We start from the raw sequence: 22,543 nt of genomic DNA, 5'->3' as shown, positions 1-22,543 counted from the left end.
GCCATGAGACATCTGATGCACACTTAGCTTTGCCAGTGGTTATGTCGCTTTTCCCTGAAGCCCACCCCTGCGCACCTGTGACGTGTGTTCGTCCGCCGCCGTGTATTTCGTGGTGTGAGTACCTCTCCAGTCTTCTGTCTAACGTTGCCTTCCGATGACTGAGTTCTGAGGTTTCTTTATATTTGCTAAATCCGCCCCTCTGTCAGAAACGTGGCTTCCAAGGGGTGCCTCTTGCTTTTCGGTTCTCCTTTCCTGAAGCGCAGAGGTAGTGGTTCTCCGCAGTCTAACTTAGCCATGCATTCTTTCATGGCTGTGCTCTGCGTTTATATCTAGAACGTTTCCCACAGCCAAGGTCACAAGACCACTTCCCGTGCCTTCTCCGAGGATTTCCTGGAGAATTACGTCCTACGTCTAGGCCTGTTACTCATGTTCAGTTCATCGTCACGCGTGGCCAAGGTATCAGCTTGCCTGTTGACGGAGCGTGTGATGCCCTAGAAGTCCCAAGGCTGGGAACGAAGGAGGCGGCTCCGTGTTGTCCCTGGGGGTGGATGACTGACGGACGGTCTGTCCCCCACCCCCACCCCCACCTCTGTCACTCTGCCTTTCGAGTAAGTAAAAATAGGGCCGGTGCTGTGGCATAGTGGCTAAAACCGCTGCCTGTGACACTGGCACCCCACATGGGCACCGGTTCAAGTCCTGGCTGCTCCTCTTCTGATCCAGCTCCCCGCTGATGGCCTGGGAAAGCAGTAGAGGGTGGCCAGGTCCTTGGGCCGCTGCAGCCATTTGAGAGAATCAGCAGATGGGAGGTCTCTCCCTCTGTCTCTTCCTCTTTCTCTGTAACTCTTTCAAATGAATAATCTCAAGAAAAATAAGTAAAAATAAATTACATTTTTAAAAAGATTTGTTTGTTTATTTAACAGGCAGAGTTAGAGGCAGAGAGAGGTCTTCCATCCGCTGGTTCACTCCCCAATGGCTGCAACGGCCAGAGCTGAGCTGATCTGAAGCCAGGAGCCAGGAGCTTCTTCCGGGTCTCCCACGCGGGTGCAGGGGCCCAAGCACTTGGGCATCTCCTATTGCTTTCCCAGGCCACAGCAGAGAGCTGGATCGGAAGTGGAGCAGCAGGGATACGAACTGGCACCCATATGGGATGCGGGCACTGCAGGCAACTGCTTTACCCACTATGCCACAGCACGGCCCAATGAGCATTTTTAAAGAAAAGAATAAACGTTTATCCGGGCACTGACACCAGGGTCCAGACCGGAGTGGACGGTGGCCCCCGCGAGGCTGCAGGGCTGTTCTGTGCGGGGCGGCCGCAGAGGCGGGGTTTGTTTTGACACAGCACACGGGGCGGGGCTGGACTCGCCACGGCACTCCTCTCCTGTTCTCAGGGCAGCTCCCTGGGCCAGCTCGGTCCGTGGGAGAAGCCCACAGCTGCAGAGTGGCACCGGTCAGACTGACGGTGGTCAGCATCCCCCCGAGACCGCAGTCGCCATGGCATTGGTCACACAAGGGAACTCCATTTTCCCAGGGTCCTGTGGGGGCGGCCCACCCTCTCTTCGCGGCAATGCCTGCAAGTCTGCCCTGAACATCATTTGCATACACACGCCGGGCCTGTGTGTGGACCTGGTGTACACAGTCTGGGGCCTGTGTGTGGACCCCAGGGCCCTGGTGTGCACTGTGGGGCCTGTGTGTGAACCTCAGTGCCCTGGTGTAGTCTGGGGCCTGTGTGTGGACCCCAGGACCCTGGTGTACATGGTCTGTGGCCTGTGTGTGAACCTCAGTGCCCTGGTGTACACTGTGGGGCCTGTGTGTGGACCCCAGGACCCTGGTGTACACTGTGTGTGGGGCCTGTGTGTGGACCCCAGGGCCCTGGTGTACACTGTGTGTGGGGCCTGTGTGTGGACCCCAGGGCCCTGGTGTGCACTGTGTGGGGCCTGTGTGTGGACCCCAGGACCCTGGTGTGCACTGTGTGTGGGGCCTGTGTGTGGACCCCAGGACCCTGGTGTACACTGTGTGTGGGGCCTGTGTGTGGACCCCAGGACCCTGGTGTACACTGTGTGTGGGGCCTGTGTGTGGACCCCAGGGCCCTGGTGTACACTGTGTGTGGGGCCTGTGTGTGGACCCCAGGGCCCTGGTGTACACTGTGTGTGGGGCCTGTGTGTGGACCCCAGGGCCCTGGTGTGCACTGTGTGTGGGGCCTGTGTGTGGACCCCAGGACCCTGGTGTACATGGTCTGTGGCCTGTGTGTGAACCTCAGTGCCCTGGTGTACACTGTGGGGCCTGTGTGTGGACCCCAGGGCCCTGGTGTACACTGTGTGGGGCCTGTGTGTGGACCCCAGGACCCTGGTGTACACTGTGTGTGGGGCCTGTGTGTGGACCCCAGGGCCCTGGTGTGCACTGTGTGTGGACCCCAGGGCCCTGGTGTACAGTCTGGGCCTGCGGCTTTGTTGACATCCCATAGTGTGAACCCTCAGTGTTCTGGTCACCCCACTTCCTTTCTTCCCCGGAGAAGGTTTTGAATAACCACGACGTTTCATATAAAAACCCCTCTGTGGTGCTGACTGGGGTTCCATGAATCTATGGACCATTCACAGAGAATTGACATATTTTTTTAAAAGATTTATTTATTTACTTACTTGAAAGTGAGAATTACAGAGAGGAGAGGCAGAGGGAGAGAGAGAGGTCTTCCATCCTGGTTCACTCCCCGGTTGGCTACAAAAGCCAGAACAGCACGAATCCAAAGCCAGGAGCTTCCTCTGGGTCTCCCATGTGGGTGCAGGGCCCAAGGACCTGGTCCTTCTTCCTGCTTCCCCAGACCACAGCAGAGAGCTGGATCGGAAGAGGAGCAGCCGGGACTCGAACCTGCGCCCATGTGGGATGCGGGCGCGGCACGTGGCCACTTTGCCTGCTACACCACGGTGCCTGCCCCGACATCTCAGTATCACCAAGCCTCGCAGTCCCCTTACACCCTGCATCTCTCCATTCAGTTATCACAACAGTGTTTGCATTACAAGTGTCTTGTTGGATTAAACGTTCAGTGTTTTATGCTCTTGGCCTGTGGTGAGTACTTGTAATCTCAACCTCTCCTTGTTCACCGACACGTGCAGCGTCCAAGATGGCAGGAGACAGGTCGTGGCTGAGTCCAGTCCCAGGACAGGAAGGGCCCTCACGGACCCCGGCCTCTGCGGGCGTGGAGCCTGAAGACCAGCGAAGGGGCGGGCTGTCCTCCAAGACGTCATTCGCGGAGAGGGCGCTGGGCTGTGCTGATGGTGGCGTGGGCCGCACCCCCGGATGGTTCCCTGTGCTGGAATCTGGGGCCGTAACACTGGCCACCTGCACGCTGGCAGTTGGGGGCGGCACATCGGCCCTGACCCAAGATCCCAGGCCGGCAGCCCTGGGAGCGAGCAGGGACGTCAAGCTGCCCAGGCCCACTGGCCAGCAGGGACCCCGCCTCCCGGGCTCGCTACGCAGAGGCCGCACGGGCAGGCTCAGGGTCCACCGAGGGCGCTTCCTGGAGCATCAGTGGCCGCCGTGTTCCTCGTCCTCTCACACAAGGACACCAACCCCACATGGACAGGGCTGTGTCCCCGTGCCTCCCAGGGTCCCACTTCCCAACCACGGCACCCAGCTCCCTGGCTCCATGGAGGGACCCTGCGGGGCTGGCTGAGGCCTGACGTGGAGCACTGGACAGAGCCCAGGCCCAGCTGCTGGGCGCGAGGCTGTTGGTGCCTCTCGTCCACCTCGGTCCCGTGGCGCTGCCCCAGCAGTTGTCTGAATGCAGCTGGGTGTCACTGACCCCTTCACCTCAACACCGGGCCTCCCAGCCACAGGAGGCGGAAGGTGGAGCCCCTGGGGTGTGGGGCTCACTGAGGCCGGCGGTCAGGGCAGGATGGACTGCCCCGGCCCAGCCCAAGGGGGAGCTCGCGGGCCGGCCAGTTTAGCCGCTGTCCTTGGGAGTGGCCAGTGCCTGGCCTCCCTCCAGCACACGCCTGCGGTGGGCAGCCTGGGCCCTGTCCGGAACGCGGTGCCTCGCAGCCGGCAGACACCGACTGGAGCCCCTGCAGGAGGCTTCCCGCGGGCGGCCGGGGGCTCACACGCCGCCTAGCCAGGCCCCTCCCGAAGCGGCACAAATGCCCCAGGTTTCGGGGATAAACGCTCCCCCCCAGGCCCTCCACTGCCCCGGTGACCCCGGCTTCAGCTTCAAGAATGACGCTGTCCAGGCCTGCTTTAGAAACAACTTTACTGGGAGGTTCCGGCAGAACGCGAGGGCGCGCAGGCTGCACAGCACCGGGGCGTCCCTGCCCCAGAGCCCCAAGGCGGCACGTCCACCCGTCCCACGGCGGGCAGTCCTGACGGGGAGGGCACCGCGGCCCCGGCTCGGCCCGCAGTCCTGGTGCCTCCACTCCCGGAGGCCGCGTCGCGGTGGGGCCCCTGCCCCGAACCCGCGCCCCAGGCTGCGGTGCGCCGGGACCCCCGCGGACAGCTGACCGGGACTCCCCGCGCCCTGTCCACTTTGACGCCGGGGCCCTCCCAGGCCGAAGTGGCCGCTGTGCGGTGCGCGCCTGCACACGTCCTCCACGCTGTTTCCTTTTCTTCTTTTAAGGCACCGTTAGAGAGATCTTCCATCCGCCGGTTCACCCCCAAATGGCTGCGGAGCCAGGAGCTTCTTCCGGGTCTCCCACACAGGTGCAGGGGCGCGGGCACCCGGGCCATCACCGCTGCTGTCCCAGAGCAGCACCCACGTGGGATGCCGACGCGGCAGGAAGCGCGGCCGCCCCGCTCGGCCGCCCCGGGGCGCACCAGGTCCCCCCGAGGGCCCCGGGTGACCACCGCCTGCCCTGCCGCCCACTCGTCCACGGAGCCCACCCCGGCAACGGCCTCTCCCACCGAACACGCCCTCGGGGTCCCGCGCGGCAACCGTGGGCGCCAGAGCCCGGAACCCACTCCCGGGGCGCGCAGAGGGCTCTCCGGGGCCGCCCCCGCTGCTCCCGGCCCCGGGCTGACCGGCGCGGGCGCGGACGCGGACGCGGGCGGACGCTGCACAGCGCGGGCTTTATTGGGGTCGGGCCTACATCTGCCGCTGCTTGTGGCGCGGGTTGCTCTCGCAGTACACGAACCAGCGGCCGCGCCGCTTCACCAGGCGGCAGTCCCGGCAGCGCCGGCGCAGCACGCCCTTGGTCTTGAAGCCCAGCGCGGGCGGCGGCGCGGGCAGCGCGGCGGGGCCCGCGGCGCGCAGGGGGCCCAGCAGGCCGGCGCACAGGCCGCGCGGCTGCAGCAGGGGGCGCAGGGCCGCGGCCGCCAGGGTCCTCACGAGCGCGGCGGCCATGCCGCGGGCGACCTGCGGGGAGAACACGGGCGGTCACGGCGGCTCCTCCGTCCCGCCCGGACCCACCCTCGAGACCGCAGCCAGCGCTGCTCCTCCCGCGGCCGGCGGCGCCCCTCCGCGAGCCCAGCGCCCCAGAACCACGCGCACCCCTAGACTCACCTGCAGAGAAGCGGTGCGCACGCCCTGCAACCAGCCTTCGCGCGCGCCTGCGCCTGCGCCCGCGCCTGCGCAGTGGGGCGCGGACACCGCCGCCAGGAAGGAAGATGGCGACGAGTCACGTGGTTCCCCCGCGCCGCGCCAAGTCAGAAGCGCATGCGCGCTCGGGCGGTGTCCGCTTCAGGGTCGCGTTGGGGCCTAGCACTTTCTGAGCGGAGCGACGTGGGAAAAGTGGGCGAGTGAAAGGCATTAAAAAGCGGACAGCCACCGAGCCCATGGCCAGGCGTGGCGAGGCTCCGCGTGTCGAAGAGGACACCCGGGCCGACGCGGCTCAGGCGCGCGGGCACGAGCGGGCGAGGCTGGCCGCGGCCGGACACCGCCCCGACGGCTGCTCCCACGGCCAGTACCGTGCGCCCACCGCCGAGAGCCGCCCTCCCGGGCGTCCGCCCAGCGCGCCCGACGCTCCGGCCCCCGGGAACGCGGGTCGGAGCCTCGCCAGCCCCGGTCCGTCGCCGCTGACCCCCAGGCGCGGTGGGCACCCGTCGGGGTTCCGCAGGCTTCTTATCTCCCCCGTCACATGATTGAGCCCTGTGTTCTTAGGGCAGCGCGCCCGGCGGCGAGGGGCTGCCCTGGTCACCTCGGGTGACCCCGGGCCCCGGCTCTGCCTTGTCCCTCCTGGTCGGGCCGGCTCCGGCCTTGGGAGGGTCCTGAGAAGGGGACACAGGCCCGAGGCCAAGGGGACCCCCAGGTTTGCAGGCCGGGATCGACCCCAAAGGGACCCGTGCACGCAGAATACACCGCCTTGGCCGGCGGCTGGCCGCGGGGCGCGCGCGTGCACCTGCGCCCGCAGTTCTGATAAGCAATCGGCCCCTTCACCCGGGAGGGACATCTGATATTCAGACTCGTGCTGACCGGTGAGCAGAAGAACGTGGACAGTGCCGCAGCAGTCTGCAGCCTCCTCCGCCCTCCCCCCCGGGCAGGGACCACCGAGCGGCCCCACGCCCAGCTGTCAGCCAGCACCGGGGTCCCGGCTGCGGGAGCCGCCGGCCAGGCCCGCCCGCACTACGCAGGCGCAGCACTCGCCCCGCCCCCGTGCCCGCCTCCCTAGGGCGAAAAAAGTCCCGGGATCCGTACGCATGCGTCGGCGCTCGGCGAGCCGGCGCGCCGGGTCAAGGGTCAGTGGGAAAGATGGCGGCGGCGTTGACCTTCCGCCGGCTGCTGCTCTCGCCCCGGGGCGCACGGGGGCTCGGGGTGCGAGTCTCGAGCACAGGAGAGGAGGTCACGCACACCGGCCAGGTAGCCGCTTCGGGGCCGCGGGCCGGGCGTGGTCGGTGGTCGGGGCTGGCCGGGCAGGGCGCTGGCGGCGCGGAGGCAGGGTCTGGGGGCGCCGCCCGGCGCGGGGCGGCCTCTCGTGCAGTCCTGGGAGTTCGCGTGGTGTTAAGTCGTGCAGCCGCACCCCCTGGACGCGCAGGGGGAGGAACGCGCTCCGGTGCGGCTTCGGCCCCGCGGGGTGGCCTCGTTCGAGCCCGGCTGTCGGCTGGGGGGCCGTGCGTGCGTGCGTAAGGTCTGCGTTCTGTTCTTGCAGGTTTACGATGACAAAGACTACAGGAGAGTTCGGTTTGTCGGCCGTCAGAAGGAGGTGAGTGGGAGACTGGTCCGGGGGAGGTAACGACGCCCCTGGCTGGGCTTCGGGGTCCGCGGGCCTCAGGGACGCAGGTGCAGCGCCGCCCCCGGGACGGGCGCGCACGCGCGCGCGACCCTCCAGTGGCGTTCACGTTCGGGCTCGCGTTCCATCCCCGATACCCCGGGTGCACATCCTGCACGAGCCGCCGGACTGGGCAGGGCACGTGCGGAGTCAGGGTCTGCCCGCGCCGTGAGGCCGTCACGCCGTCCTCGGTTAGATGGCGCCTTGTACCTGTTTCTGGTCGGAACCGGCCTGGGCGACTTTGTTTTTATTTCTGGGCCTTGGCCCCCCCCCCCCCCCCCCGTAATGTAAATCCCACTGACTTTTAAAATTACTGTTTTTTAAAGATTTTCTTATTTCGAAGGTTAGGGGCGGAGAGGGGTCGTCCTTCCCCTGGCGCACCCCCCGGCTGGCCGCAACCGCCGGGCTGGGCCGGGCAAAGCCAGGAGCTCCTTCGGGGCCTCCCCCGTGGGCGCAGGGGACAGACAGGGGCTCACGGCCGCGCCGCAGCACCGGCCCCTAGGCGCGTTCCTGCCGGGCCTCAGGCGGACAGAGTGGCTGTGAGTGCGTCTTCGCGGAGTGAGGGGCTCCGTGCGCGCAGGGGGGTCTCCCACGGGAGCCTGCTTCCCGTCTCCGCCCGGCTCGGCGGCTCCGCGGTGTCCGGCCCTGTCCTGCCCTCCAGCGACTGCAGGACCCCCCCCCCCCCCCCCCCGTGCCGGCCGGGCCGCTGGCTCTCGCTGTAGCCCCCTCCCCGGATCGGACCTCCCAGAACGTGTTGAGCATCAGAAGTTCTGTTGAGTGTTGGATTCACGGGGGTCCTGAGGCCAGGTCCAGGGGCAGTGGGGGCCCCAGGAGGGTGCGCTCTGCTGCAGTGGACGCTGTGTGGCCTTTCCAGACTGATGGCCTTGAGGTGCCATCGCCACAGGGTGACGATCCCCGGTGAGGTGGGGACCACGTGGCTTCTCATTGTGTGTGTCCAGTGAGACCGCGGGCCGTCCAGTGAGACCACGGCCGTCCAGTGAGACTGTGGGTGTCCAGTGAGACCGCGGGCCGTCCAGTGAGACTGCGGCCGTCCAGTGAGGCGGGTGGGGTGATTCCTCAGATGCTCTCTGTTCTTTCCTTTTTCGAAAGGCGCAGTGAGGCGGGGACACACACACGCACACGCACACACAAACACGTGTGCGTTCATTCTCCGAGTGGCACTTACAGCCCAGCCTGCTCTCGGTGGAAGCCAGGAGCTCCGTCCGGGGCTCACATGGGTGCAGGGGCCCACGGGCTTGGGCCGTGTTCCACTGCTCTCCCAGGCTCGTTAGCAGGGAGCAGCCGGGACCCAGCAGGCGCGGTGACGGGGGTGCCGGCTCTGGTTTACTGTGGGGGTGTTGGTGCACGTGCACCCCCTGCAGTGGCGTCTCCCACATGCAGCAGACGGTGCACAGCTTTGGTGCGGGGCCGGCTTTGAGCACACTTGGCTCGGGTTTGGCGAAGGTCAAGTTCTCTTGTCGGGTGCAGCCACCAGGCAGAGACGAGCAGGCTTGATCGGGTGGGGCCCTTTGGTTTCTGTGGCTGTGAGGGCCGGGCTCCCCCCAGGGCCCTGGCGTCCAGGGGCGCTTCCTTCCCAGGTGGCGCCTGGGCTCAGAGCTGCCCCGTTTCGGTGTCCTGGCTCGGACGCCAGGTCGAGCAGGTTGGCCCTGAAGCCCTTGATGGTGTTGGGGTGAGCTGACCCCAGCCCCCAGCTCGGCTCCAGCCGTGACAGCAGGTGCCCCGTCCCTGAGAAGTGTGCGTGACTTCTGGTTCTGGTTGGCACAGTGGAGGGCGCTGCGGGAAGCTGGCCCTGGATGGAAGGCGGCCGTGTGCACGCAGGCCGGCGGCTCCCGCCCAGTGCCCGCCACGGCTGTTGAGCCGTGCGCCAGCCAGCGTCCTGAGCGCTGTCGCTCCACACACACAGCACACGGGATACGTGTTCCAGGCGTGGGTAAGACTTTCCGTGCAGGAGGTGTCTGGTGCTCTGGGGGCCCATGGGGGGCCTTGTTCCGGGTGCAGACGCCCCTGCTGAGGCGCCCCACCCGCACTGCTGTGTGGGGCAGTGTCCTGGGTGAGCCCAGCCCCCAGGCCCAGCAGTCGTGGGGGGACAGTGCAGTGCGTGTGCTGTCCATGTGCAGTGGGTGTGCTGTCCGCCCACCTCCCGCCACCCCCGGCAGAGCTGGCCCCGGGGTCTCCACCTCAGATTGCGGCTGCGCCGTTCCCAAGAGCTGCCTGTGGAAGCGCTCGGGCCCGGGACGGGGGTGACTGTCACCTGTGTACAGGCGGCACGCTCACCTGCTCCCCGCCGGGGTCGGGGGTCACGCTCCAGAGCCCGCAGTGCGGTGAGGGCCCAGACGCGTCTGATCTTGGCTTCTGGGGCGGCCCTCGCTGGACACCTGGCTGCCTGGACCCAGCGCAGCCCAGCCCCCTCTCTGCTCCCCGGCTGGCCCTCTGCTCATCTGGCCTCGCCAGGAGCCGGCACCCTGGGGCCGCCCGGTCTCTGTGCAGCCGCAGGAAGCCCCTTCCTTGTTAGTCCCCCCCCCCCCAGAGCTGTCACCGAAGCGATGCTGAGAGGAAATTCTGACGCGGGGCGGGGGCTTCGGGACCCACTCTGCACGATTGCACTCCTCCGAGCCCCAGGGCCGGGGGGCACGGAGTTCCTGTTTGGGAGGGAGAGAAAGCTCTGGGCACGGCGCTGGGCACGGCGCTGGTCGCGGCTGCGCAGGGATGGAGGGTGCTGAGTGCCCCCGATCTGCACGTTAAGAAATCTTTGAGGTGGTAAATCTGTCTTTTTAAGATTTGTTTATTTTGAAAGTCAGGGAGAGACAGGGAGGGGTCTTCCACCCACTGGCTCACTCCCCAGGTGGCTGCAGTGGTCAGTGCTGGGCCAGGCTGAAGCCAGGAGCCAGGAGCCAGGAGCTTCTTCCAGGTCTCCCACGCGGGTGCAGGGACCCAAGCACTTGGGCCATCCTCCACTGCTTTCCCAGGCCACAGCAGAGAGCTGGATCGGAAGTGGAGCAGCCGGGACTTGAACCAGTGGAGTGTTGGCGTCACAGGCACCGGCTTTACCCGGTACACCACAATGCTGGCCCCAGCAGTAAATCTTCCCTGATGCGAATTTTTCCCCACAGTGAAGGGAAAATGGAGAGAAAATATGGCTTCCAGCCGGTCCAGGAAGGGACCACGGTGCACAGGTGACCTCTGTGGCTCTCCTGGCTGGTGTCCCCCTCCTTGTTTGCCACGGGGCCGGCGCTCTCGGGTAGGGCAGGGGCTCCATGCTCAGGCTGGGGTCTCAGCGCTGTGCTGTGGCGCTCGGTGTGGGGTCACCTGCACACACACGCGGCGTGGGCAGGACAGGACAGCAGCCGAAGGAGTGCGGGGGTCCCCAGGTGCACCAGCACCGAGGACGGTGGGGAGCAGGTGTGGTCACCTGGAGGCGGAGCTGAAAGGCCCCGAGCAGGAGCAGCTGGCCAGGGGGAGGCTGGCGTGCGGGGAGGTGGGGCCAGGCCGCAGCGGGAGCAGAGCTTGGGGCGAGGTGGTGCGCGTGGCGGAGCCTGCGCCTGCTTCCCTCACGCTGCTCTTTGAGGGCCTGGCCCCGGTGTCCCCATCTTGGGCAGCGTGGCCTGCACCCCTTGGAAGCCCTGCTGTGGGCTTTGTGCAGCTCCCCGTCCCTGACTGTGCGATGGGAATTGGGGGCAGAGCAGAAGCGATCGGGTTTGCAAATGCAGTTCCTGGCTGCAGGAGAGCCACAGGCTCTGACGCCGGGAGCGAGGTCGAGAGGGAGGAGGCGCCCTAGCCCAGCCCGCCGGGGAGCCAGGCCAGGCCCGTGGAGCCGCCCTCGGAGCCGCCGCGGGTTGCTCCCTGGGCTCCAGCAGCCCAGAGCCCATTTGGACGTGGAGGACGGCCAGCCCAGTGACTGGTTTTGAGCATTTTCTACAAATGTGATCAAGTTTGAAAATTAACTTGGTGGAAACCTTAGAATTTTCAGTGATTGAAAGACACTTTTTTTTTTTTAGATTTATTTGTGTGTTTGAAAGGTAGAATTACAGAGAGAGGGAGAGACAGGAGTGAGGGCCTCCATCCTGTGGTCCACTCCCTAAATAGCCACAGCGGCCGGAGCTGTGCGGGTCTGAAGCCAGGGCCCAGGAGCTTCCTCCAGGTCTCCCCGCTGGTGCGGCGGCCCCAGCACCTGGGCGTCTCCACTGCTGGGTCAGAAGAGGAGCAGCCGGGACGTGAACTGGTGCCCACGTGCGAAGTTGGTGCTGGAGGCGGAGGCTCAGCCCTCCACCACGGCGCCGGCCGGCCCCCGGGAGAATCATAGACACACACGTGCACGCGCGTTCACACACACACACACACACACACACACACACACACACACACGGCGGTGTTATGTTAACCGCTCACTGAGCCTGGGTTCGTTCGGGACTGGAGTTTGCAGGCGCCCCGGGTCTGACAGACTCGAGTTTCATCTGCAGTAGATTTCCTCTTCTAATAAATCTAATCTCAAATAAACCTGCCCCTCGGACTGTCCCTCGGCACAGATGTGGGAATCAGAGCGGGGACAGGGCCCTGACAAGTTAATCTGACCCTGTTTGCTGACCCAGTTGCCACGCAGCCACTGTCTGCCCGTGGGGGCGTGGCGTCCCGGGTGCTGGGGGGGGCTGGCTGTGACAGGCTTGCCTGGTGGTTTCCTCGTCACACGTCCTCCCGGTGTCGTGGGCGGCAGCGGTGCCGCCGGCTCCTTTGTATTCCTGCGATGGGGCTGAGGGCTGGCACGCAGATGCTAATCACAGAAGGTCAGGGCTGCCCCGAGGAGCAGGCTCCGTCAGTCAGGCGGCTGCCAGTGCGGCCTGGGTGACAGTTGTCACGGGCACACGCCGGCTCATTTGCATGGAGGGCTGAGCGGGGTGGGAGCTGCCCGCTGGCCGCACAGGCACTGTCTGGTTGGGGCCTGGCGCGTGTGCTTCGCTGAGGCCTCCTTGCTAGCAGCCGCTGCCTGTGTTTCCGGAACTTGGTGAGCTCTGCCGTCTGGGGAAGCTTGGTAAAGTGCTCAGCTCTCCTGGAGGCCCGGTCTGGGTGGGAGGGGAGGTGGGCACCTGGGGGGTCGGCTGGCCTCAGCTGGGGCCCCAGCCCAACAGAGCCACAAGGGGTCGTCCCTGGGAACCCCACCCACAGAGCCACAAGGGGTCATCCCTCAGACCCCCACCCACAGAGCCACACGGGGTCGTCCCTCAGACCCCCACCCACAGAGCCACAAGGGGTCGTCCCTCAGACCCCCACCCACAGAGCCACACGGGGTCGTCCCTCAGACCCCCACCCACAGAGCCACAAGGGGTCGTCCCTGGGAACCCCACCCACAGAGCCACAAGGGGTCGTCCCTCGGACCCCCACCCACAGAGCCACAAGGGGTCATCCCTCGGACCCCCACCCACAGAGCCACAAGGGGTCGTCCCTGGGCGGGAGCCCTCAGCTGAGATGAGCCTGTTGTGCTGATGCCCAGAGCGCCCGGGACAGACTGACGGTGGACAGGGCACTGCTGCCGTGGGGGGTGGGGGCGTGCACATTCAGGACAGACTGATGGTGGACTGGGGCACTGCTGCCGTGGGGGGTGGGGGCGTGCACATTTGGGACAGACTGACGGTGGACAGGGCGCTGCTGCCGGGGGGGGGGTGGGGGCGTGCACATTCAGGACAGACTGACAGTGGACAGGGCGCTGCTGCTGTGGGGGGTGGGGGCGTGCACATTTGGGACAGACTGACCAGCAGACAGGGGCACTGCTGCCATGGGGGGTGGGGGACACACGTTCGGGGCAGACTGATGGTGGACAGGGTGCTGCTGCCGTGGGGGGTGGGGGCGTGCACATTCGGGACAGACTGATGGTGGACGGGCACTGCTGCCGTGGGGGGTGGGGGCATGCACATTTGGGACAGACTGACCAGCAGACGGGCACTGCTGCCGTGGGGGGTGGGGGACACATGTTCGGGGCTCACGGTGTTTACACGCGTCAGTGCCGAGGCCACGTGGGGTTCCTGCTGTGGACGCCTGTGTCCCCTCGTCTACATCAGGGTCCCGTCAAGGTGCTGGCAGACAGGCCAGGGCTGCCGGCGGGGTGGGGGTGCTCAGTGGCCGCCTGCAGGCACCGGGGCGTGCCGCCTGCCCCAGCTCCGCCCTGCCGGCCCGGGCTGTGCAGCAGGTCTCTGGCACCAGGCTGGAGTCTGGACCGTGAGGGTGACGTGACACATGGCTCTGTGTCGCCCTCGTCCCCAGACGCTGCGTCCTTCCCCAGGTACAACGTCCGGGTGGTGGCAGACGTCGGTTGTGTGTGTTTCAGACGTACAGTCACGCTGGGGGTCCAGACGGAAGCGTGCACCTGCGGGGGCTGGCGGGTCCCGTGGCCCTCACCCGCACCCCTCCCCTTCCTCCCGGGGGGCCGCACTCCTGGTGCTTTCTGAGGCCCTCGCTGTCGTGGTTGCGTGAGGGTGTGTTCTTAGTACAGGAGGTGCACGCGCGCGTGTTTCAGGACACGCGTGTGCTGTGCCGATTGTGGCGTTGTCCCCGTGGCCGGCCTCTGTCCAGATGCAGCGCCGGGTGTGTGTCCCGTCCCATCGGGCTCTCCCTGTGCCTGCGTCTGGGTGGGCGGGAGGTGTTCACATACATCGCATCGTCTGAGTGTGTCTGGCTTTGTGCAGGTGAACGAGAACTTTGCCGTGGACTTGATAGCGGAGCAGCCTGTGAGTACTGTGGAGAGCCGCGTGATCTCCTGTGACGGCGGGGGCGGGGCCCTCGGCCACCCGAAGGTCTACATCAACCTGGTGAGCGCGCGCCTGCACACGCCTGCCTGCCTCTCCCTGCCCCTGCTGGCGGGTGGGCGGGGCTCCCCTTCTCCCACGCCGGCCCTGCGTGTCCTCTGAGCCCCTGCCGTGCCCCTGCTGTCATCGAGGCTGGGCGAGGCCCCCGGGTCAGGGTGGCCCCACGCGAGGCTTCGCCACACCCTGTGTCGGTGTTTCGTGTCACCTCCCGACCCGTGGTGGCTGAAGCTCGGGCCTGGGCCGGTGTGGAGGTGCCAGGGCGTTCCTTTTGAATTTTCTCAGGACAAAGACACGAAGACCGGGACGTGCGGCTACTGCGGGCTGCAGTTCCGACAGCAGCGGCACTAGCGGAAGCTGGGCCGGGGCAGCGGGGTCATGTCCGACTGAATAAAGCTGCTGCTGTCCGCGTGACGGGTGCCGTGTCTCCTTCACAGAGCGAGCCTTGGCCGAAGGGGGACGCTGGGGGGTCATCCCCCCGCGGGGCAGGGGTGCCCTGGGTGGGTCAGACTCCGTCCTTCCCTGCACTGGGGCCGGTGCTGCGGCGTGGTCGGCTGGGCCTCTGCCAGCGGCGCCGGCATCCATGTGGGCGCCAGTTGGTGGCCCAGCCGCTTCTCTTCCAACCCAGCTGCCTCCTGGTGGCCTGGGGGGCAGTGGGCATGGCCTAGGTGCCTGGGCCCCTGCACCTGCGTGGAGGGTCCGGGGAGGCTCCTGGCTCCTGGCTTTGGGTCGGCCCAGCTCCGGCCCTCGTGGCCATTTGGGGACTGGGCCAGCAGATGGGAGACCGCTCACTCTGTCTCCCCCTCTTTCTGTCTGTAACTCTGCCTCTCAGATAAATAAAGTTTTCACCAAGAACTTGGGTTTCTGTTTGAAGCTGAAAGGCCGCGTGCTGGCCGAACTGGGGGCAGTGCGGTGTGGGATGGCTGAAACAGGGCCGGGCGGGCGTTGGGCGAAGTGGCTGAGATCCTGCCCGGGACACCTGCGTCCCTCCTCAGGGAGCCTGGCCGCAGCCCCTGGCTCTGCTCCTCGCTCCAGGTCCTGCTGGTGCGGGCGGGGAGGGAGCAGGTGGCCTAAGGATCTGGGCCCCTGCCTTGCACTTGGGGACCCAGGTAGGCCTCAGGCTCCTGGCTTCAGCTTGGCCCAGCCCTGGCTGTTGCAGGCATTTGGGGGGTGAGCCAGTGGGTGGAAGATGTCTGTCTCTCTCTGTCTTTCAAGTAAAAATTGCAAAAGGAAGAATGACCCAGGAGCCCGGGCGAGGGAGTGGGGATTCCCGAAGACAAGCGTGCGGCAGAGGCTGGGAGGGGCGTGAGCACTGTCTGAGCTCTGGAACACCCGGGCGCGGGGCAAGCCCGGTCCCAGCACTGGTGAGGACACAGGAGGCGTGTCCTGGCTCAAAAGGCTAAGCTCGGCTTCCGGCCTGGCGGTGGTGTGGTGGACGGGAGCCCCAGCCCCTGGCGCGTGGTGGAGGAGGCTGGTGCTGTCCCTGTGCAGAGCTGGGGCCGGCCTGTGGTTGGACGAGGGGCCTGCGCCTTCCAGGCCAAGGGTCCCGGTGAGCGTGGGCCCCGTGCACCAGGGACCCGGTCAGGAGCCGTCGCGGCTCAGAAGTGCACGTCGCGGCTCAGAAGTGCACGGGGGAACTGGAGAAGACAGGGTGGCCGCGAGTTGTGCCTGGCTCACCGTGACCTGGGGCAAGGCAGAGGTCGCGATTCCAGCCTGGCCTCGGGCGTGGGCTGCGCGGGGCCGTGTGGCTTCCTCGCGAGTTGTTGGCAGGTGCGGTGCTGTGCACCGCCCTGGCCTCTGCCTCCAGCCCTGTTCCCGAGGCCCGGGCTTCCCCTGGGGGACGTGCAGCCAGGGCGCCACCTGCCGACTCCAGCTCGGCTTGTCTTCCCTCCCGAAGCGAGCGGCCCTCTGGGAACGGAGCACGGGTTTGTCCTCTTAGGAGGGTCCTTGGGAGCAGACTCTGCTGTGCTCACTCTGTCACCATTTTTTGAAAGATTCATTTTTATTATTTATTTGAAAGGCAGAGAGAGAGAGAGGTCTCCCATCTGCTGCTTCACTCCCAGATGGTCACAGCAAACAGGACCAGGCCAGGCCGAAGCCAGGGGCCAGGAGCTTCCTCCAGGTCTCCCGCGTGGGTGCTGGGACTCAGGCACTTGGGCCATCTGCCGCTGCTTTCGCAGGCCATTAACAGGGAGCTGGGTCAGAAGTGGTGCAGCCAGGACTCGAACTGGCGTCTGATGGGAAGCCCGTGCTTTAGGCAGAGGTCCCATCTGCTAGGTCACAATGGTCCCAGTCAGCACCATTTTTTTTTTTTTAAATATTTATTTGAAAGAGTTACAGAGAGGCAGAGACAGAGAGGGCTTCATCCGCTGGTTCACTCCCCGGATGGCCGCAACGGCTGGAGCTGTGCCGATCAGAAGCCAGGAGCCTCCTCCAGGTGTCCCCTGTGGGTGAGCGAGGGGCCTGATGACTTGGGCCGTCTTCTACTGCTTCCCCAGGCCGTGCAGGGAGCAGGATTGGAAGGGGGCAGCAGGGACTTGAACTGGTGCCCGTATGGGATGCCGGCACTGCAGGTGGAAGCCTAACTTGTTACGCCACGGTGCTGGCCCCTCAACAGTATTTTAACCATAGCAGAATGCCAGGAAAATGACCCCACTGAGCATGGGGAAGTGTTTTCTTTTTAAATATTTGAGAGGCAGAATTAGAAGGAGAAACAGAAGTCTTATCCGCTCGTTCACCCCCCAAACGGCTGCAACAGCCAGAGCTGGGCCAGACCAGAGCCAGGAGCTTCCTCCAGGTCTCCCATGCGTGTGCAGGGACTTGGGCCCTCTGCTGCTTTCCCAGGCCGTAGCAGGGAGCTGGATCGGAAGTGGAGCAGCCGGGACTCGAACTGCACCCACATGGGATGCTGGGCCCTGAATACCTTTTTTATATCAGTTTTTTTTTTTTTTTTAACAAAATGTATCTGTAAGCCACCTAATTTTATTTTAATTGTTTTTATTCATTTGAAAGAGTGACAAAGACACTTGATAGATGGGTGGTAGACGGTAGAGGTCTCCATCTGCGGGTTCACTCCCCAGACGCCCACAGCAGCCGCAGCGAGGCCAGGCCCAAGTCCGGAACCCAGAACCCAGCCCAGGGCCCGAGCACTCACAGGAGGAGTCACTTCCTCCAGGGGAGGGTCGCCCACGTCCCCACGTCCCCACATCCTTGCTGGGACCTCGGCAGGGCTGCCCGGGTCCCTGGGAGCCTGGCTGCAGTGGTGTGGCGGCTTCTCGGCCTCTCCGGGACTGGACGGCTGTGCGTGGTTCAGGCCCTCAGTGGACAGGGCGGAGAGGCCGAGTTCCTCAGAAAAAGTGAGGGCAACGTAAGTGCATGGCGAGGGGCGCCCGCAGCCCAGGACCCCCAGAGGCTCTCACTGGACAGCGTGCCAGGCGCCTGCTGTGTGCTGAGCTCCAGGATGGGGGTCAGAGGCCCGCGGGTGGGGGACACTGCGGGAGGGGGAGATGCAGAGAAGCCCGCCGTGTCGGCCCGGAGGCCGTGGGGTGAGGGAGCTGGACCGGAGCCTTCCTGGCTTAGCGTGGGCTGGGGCACTGGGCATGGAAGACAGCGCTCCCCTCCCAGGTGTAGGGGTCAGGGAGAAGGCCAGGTGGCGGGAGCCTCGGGGGCTGGACCCCCAGGGCGGCCCCTACCCATCGCCCGGGCCCCAGGGGACAGCCCTTTGTCAGCTCTGGCTGTGGTGTGAGACTGAGGAGCTGAAGCCCCCAAGTCTAGAACGTTCTCTGCGCTGGACGGGTTACTGGGGCTGGACTCGTGTTGCTGGAATCGGCAGGAGGCCTGAGTGCGGGCAGGGAAGGTGCTGAACGTGGCACATCCACTTGCCCGCGCCGGGGCGGGGTGTCCTCGGCCCCCTGCAGCTGCGGGGGTGTGAGGTTCACCTGAGACCAGGTGGGAGCTGAGGGGGGCACCCTGGGGTGGCCTGTGGGCCTGGCTCTCAGGCCCAGCCGGGCAGGGTCTGACCTGAAGTGGGAGGGAACAAGCTCCCAGCCCTGGCCTGCGCCCCTTCTGCACCGGCCCCTCGGGGGTCCCAGTACGGGCAGGGACCCGCCGGGCCCATCGCCTGCCCACTGGGGGGCAGCAGTGCACAGCCCACGCGGCCTGGCCAAGCAGAGCTGGCCCCTCTGGGCAGTGTCGGGATGAGGCAGCCTTTGAAATCTGGCCCTGGAGACCCGAGGGCCCAGGGCAGGTGCAGCGCCTCCCGCGGGCGGAAGGCTCCAGAGCCCGGCGCTAGGCGCTGATCACCCCGCAGCTGGGGGACGACTTGGCCCCATGGGACCGAGGGGGCTCCCCGCACCCAGCGACCACCGGAACTCAGGGTCGCCTGGCTGCGGAGCCGAGGCCAATGTCCCGCGCGCCAGGGGGCGCTCCCGGGCCTGCGGCCGGGCCTTCAGGCTGACGCACGCACGCCCCCCAGAGGCCGACGTCGGTACTGCCGCGGGGCAGACTGGACAGGCAGGTGCTCCGCACTGCGCTGGGGCACAACCGGACCTCAGGCAGTCATTCTGGGGACGCACACGGCTCTGTGAAATGCAAATGAGGAGCCCAAGAACGCTCCGACAGTCTCATCTCCACGGAGATCCACTCCGGGAGCTGCGGTCACCCAGCATGTGTCCGGGCACGCGTGGCGGCCCTGCACTGGGAGCGCCGCGCCCCGCACCAACTGCCTCCCCGCGGCCCTCTTCCCCTCCCGCGGAAACGCGGCTTTCCCACGGACTTTCCCCTGAGGCCCTGGTGGGACGGTTGGCGGGAGAGGCCCCGGGAGCCGCCCGTAGCTGTCCACCAGGAGCGCCCGTGTGGACTGCGCCTGTCCCTTTCTAGGGACACTGTCGGGAGTGGCCCCATGGCCGGGGCCGCCGTCCGCTTGGTCCATGCCATCCCACCACAGGGGCTGCTGCGCCCAGACCCGGGGGAGCGGCCGTTGATCTGATCTGTTAGACGCCGTGGCCGGTGCCCCCGCCTGCACAAACGGAGCCTGTGTTGTGGGGCGCAGCCTGCCCGCATGGGGGCGCAGCCTGCCACGCCCTGTGCTCTCTTCAAGGGGGAGTCGTTTGAAAGATGCAGCTGAGGCGTTAGCGAGGGCCATGGAACATTCCAGAGAGGCAGCGTCCCTCGGGCTCCCCAGTTCTCACCAGGCCACCGCAGCGCAGCACGGAGGCGGGGCACAGCGGGCGGGCAGGGCAGGGCAGGGCAGGAGACCCCCCCACACCCGGCTCCCCACCCCGGGACCCCCAGGCCTCCTGCCTCCGCTCTCCTCCCACTCCCGCCGCCCTGCTCAGCTGGACGTCACCCTCGTCCCCGCTGTGGCCACGGGCCTGGCACCGGGAGCTGACCCTGGGGACAGGCTGCATCCCGGCCTGCTCCGCGCTGGTCCCTAGTGGCGCGTGCCTTCACCCCCTGTGCTCCTCAGAGCCTGTCGCTCCTCCGTGTTACTGCGTGTCTCTGTGTGTCCCTGCCTTGTCTCTGTGTGTGCCCGTGAGTCTGCCGCATCCCGGACCGGAGTACCGAGTCGGGTTCTGGGCGCTCTGCTTCCGGTCCAGCTCCCTGCCGCCTCACCTGGGAAGGCGGCCGCCCCGGGAGGGAGACCCGGGTGGGGTCCCAGCTCCGGGCCCACCTGGCGCAGTGCCACACTGTCGAGGCCGCTGGGGGAGCGAGCCAGCACTTGGAGCTCTCCCTCTGTCTTCTGCTCGGTCACACTCCGCGTAAACAAAGTAAACATTTTCAAGTAAAAGAAGCTGTAAAAAAAAAGGGGGGGGTGGGCCTCCCGGGGGCCTGGTGGAGACCCCGGGGGACAGGTGACGGCACCTGTGAGGGCCTCGGGCAGCAGGAGGCCTCTCGGTGGGCGTGGCTGCACCCCTGAGGGCAGGACCAGGCCTCGGGCCGAGCGCAGCCCTCTGAGTGCGCAGCCATGCTGGCCCCTTGGCGGAGGACTTGACAGCCAGTGCTGGAGGCACAAGTGACGGCGTCTGCTGGACGTGGATGAGGGCCAAGGGCAGGGCGCCCTGAGCAGGGGAGCCAGGGCGGTGCCCACAGCCCCCGCAGCCCGCGCTCACGGCCGGGTCTGCCTCGTCTCCCCCATGCACGCAGGGCTCAGCCGATTTTCTAGAAAAGCCCCTGCAAAATGGTAGGCGAGGGCGGGGTGGGGCATCGGCGAGAGGGCGTCCGCCTTGGGGTCACCATTCAGAAAGGGCCCTGCTCACCCGGGCCGCGGGCACCTCCTGTGTGTCCTGGCCGTGCCGGGCAGGCGGGCGGCTGCCGGTGGCTCTGTCGCCTCGGTCAGCGCCTGCACTGGGGCCCCCAGGATGTGAGCGTCGGGGCAGGGTCTGTGCAGAGGTGGCCACGGTGGGAAGATTCCAGCGAGTGCTGTCCCTGTGGGAAGGGATGGACCCAACACGGAGGGACCAGCAGGGGAGGCTCGGGAGCGCCGTGGCTGCGCCGACGAGGGAGAGACCCATGAGGAGGCTACCGAGGGGTCGCCGCCCGGCCTCTGCTGGCCGACACACAGAGGCTTCCCGTCACCACCACGTGGGCCTGGATGGGACGGAGACGTGGACTCCCTGCTGCCCCCGAGCCCCCCTTCCCTCAGCCTTCAGGGGGTTGGGACCCTGCACCTCTCCACCCTCCCCGCAGCCATGCTTGCATTTCCCTCGGTGGGCATTTGAAGGGGGCGCGGCCTCCCAGCCCCCTCGTGGCCCCAGAGCACCCGTGATGCCCACCTGGCCTCTCGCACGGCCCCACCTGATGGCCTCCGGCCTCACGTTCCACCCACAGCTCCGCCCCAGGCCACCAGCTGCCCCCAGACACCTGCAGGACGCTGGGGGCGGCCCCACCCTGTCCTCGTGGGGGGCACCTCGGCCCTCCCCGCTCCTGGGTGGCAGGCGCCTGCTTGGCCTGCAGCCTGCAGAGGGACTGGAATGAGAAGCCAGTGGCGGCCCTCTCACAGCAGGGGACGCACAATCAAATCCTAACAAAAGGTCACATTTGCAATAAGTGGAGCTGCAGGTAATTGGTCTGGGCTGACGAGCTGAAGCCTCCCTCCAGGTAATTACAAGTGAGAGCCGGGCGCTGGGCTTTGTTAGGACGGCGCCCACTCGGGGGCTCCCAGCCAGGGCCAGGCGGTCAGCAGGACAGCGGGGACCCGATGAGGCGTGGGTACAGACACTGGCCGCCCCCAGCCCCTCCCGGTGAACAGTGGCCCTGGCCACGCAGCCTGCGTCCTCGGCCAGAGCGGGCGGGGGATATGGCTGACAGCCTCGTGTCGCTGTTGCTGAACGATGATGTCACAGAGCCACGGTGTCACTGCTCCCTGATCGTGACAGGTTCCAGAGCGTCAGGATGGAGACTGTACCCTGAGATCTCTCTGCAGGCGCAGGTGGAATGCCACATCCAAGAATAAAGTACACAAACGGGAGGAAAAGCATCAGTTTCGTTTGTGAGAATTTTTTTTCCAGCTAGCGAGATGTTTGCAAACCTTTTTCAAACCACCGCTGGGCTCCGTGGAAGAGGAGGGATTTCTGTCCTGGTGGCAGTTTGTGTCCAGCCTTGTTGTGCTGTCCCGGGGCTGTGTGTGGGGTTCCTGCAGGAGGGGGTGGCCGTGGGAGCTCCGGGGTGCTCCTGGCGTGGCCGTCTCTGACGTGGCCTCCACAGCTGCTGGTGTAGTTCTCTCTCACGTGGCCTCCACAGCTCCTGGTGTGGCTCTCTCTGACGTGGCCCTCTCTGACGTGGCCTCCACAGCTGCTGGCGTGGCTCTCTCTGACGTGGCCTCCACAGCTCCTGGCGTGGCTCTCTCTGACGTGGCCCTCCACGGCTGGTGTAGTGGCTCTCTCTGCAGACACAAGTCATCGTCTGAGCCCTGGGTTCAGGTCCGGGCTCCGCTTCCAACCCCAACTTCCTGCTGATGTGCGGGCCCCTGCCGCCCACGCGGGAGACCCGGCTGCAGCTCCAGGCTCCTGGCCTCAGCCTGGCCAGCCCTGCAGTTGCAGGCGTTTGAGAAGTGAAGCAGCGGATGGAAGATCTGTCTCTGTCCCTGTTTCTTTCTGCCTTTCAAATAAATGCGTGCGATTGCCCTTATTTTAAATGAAGACCCCGTGGCCGAAGCTCAGTTCTCCAGCACTGTGCGGGCAACGCTGCTTTGCTAGGGTCTCCGGCACGTGCGTGGCCGTGCCCGATGATCCCGCTCTGCAGAAACAGGAGTGACGGCGGAGCCCCCGCCGAGGGCCGGGCCCCAGCCCCCACCCCAGGGTGCATTCTTTCTCGGGGCAGGAGGTGACAGGTGACAATCTAAAGGCCTCGGCCATCCGGCCCTGGGCCAGGAGGGCTCTGCGGCTCTGATCTCCCACAGGGGACAGCCTGTGGACGCCGCTCCTGGCTGTCTTCACACCACAGCTGCCAGGGAGCCAGGTGCCAGCGCCCCGGCTGCCTTCCCGTGGGTCCCTCCCCGACCCTTTCCCCCGCAGGCCCTCTGTCCTCACGACCTAACTCCATGGACCC

The 22,543-nt window shown here is 66.1% G+C and overlaps 2 protein-coding genes across 2 annotated transcripts; one reads left to right on the top strand and one right to left on the bottom strand.

The window, feature by feature from the left end:
• Positions 1 to 4,229: 4,229 nt before the first annotated feature.
• On the bottom strand, positions 4,230 to 5,619 carry MRPL36 (mitochondrial ribosomal protein L36). The gene is made up of 2 exons (XM_008252888.4): positions 5,486 to 5,619; positions 4,230 to 5,338 (listed from the first exon to the last, which is right to left on the bottom strand). The coding sequence occupies exon 2, from the start codon at positions 5,324 to 5,326 to the stop codon at positions 5,069 to 5,071; it is 258 nt and encodes an 85-aa protein (XP_008251110.1). The 5' UTR covers positions 5,327 to 5,338; positions 5,486 to 5,619; the 3' UTR covers positions 4,230 to 5,068.
• Positions 5,620 to 6,591: 972 nt separating this feature from the next.
• NDUFS6 (NADH:ubiquinone oxidoreductase subunit S6) lies at positions 6,592 to 14,410 on the top strand. The gene is made up of 4 exons (XM_002723959.5): positions 6,592 to 6,778; positions 7,068 to 7,121; positions 13,880 to 14,002; positions 14,282 to 14,410. The coding sequence occupies exons 1-4, from the start codon at positions 6,671 to 6,673 to the stop codon at positions 14,345 to 14,347; spliced, it is 351 nt and encodes a 116-aa protein (XP_002724005.2). The 5' UTR covers positions 6,592 to 6,670; the 3' UTR covers positions 14,348 to 14,410.
• The last annotated feature ends 8,133 nt before the right edge of the window (positions 14,411 to 22,543 follow it).

Source organism: Oryctolagus cuniculus, chromosome 14 (genome assembly GCF_964237555.1).
Source record: "Oryctolagus cuniculus chromosome 14, mOryCun1.1, whole genome shotgun sequence".
In the NCBI taxonomy this organism is placed as follows: Eukaryota; Metazoa; Chordata; class Mammalia; order Lagomorpha; family Leporidae; genus Oryctolagus; species Oryctolagus cuniculus.
The sequence above is the reverse complement of the archived record's forward strand: the minus strand, read 5'-3'. Positions and strand labels throughout refer to the sequence as shown.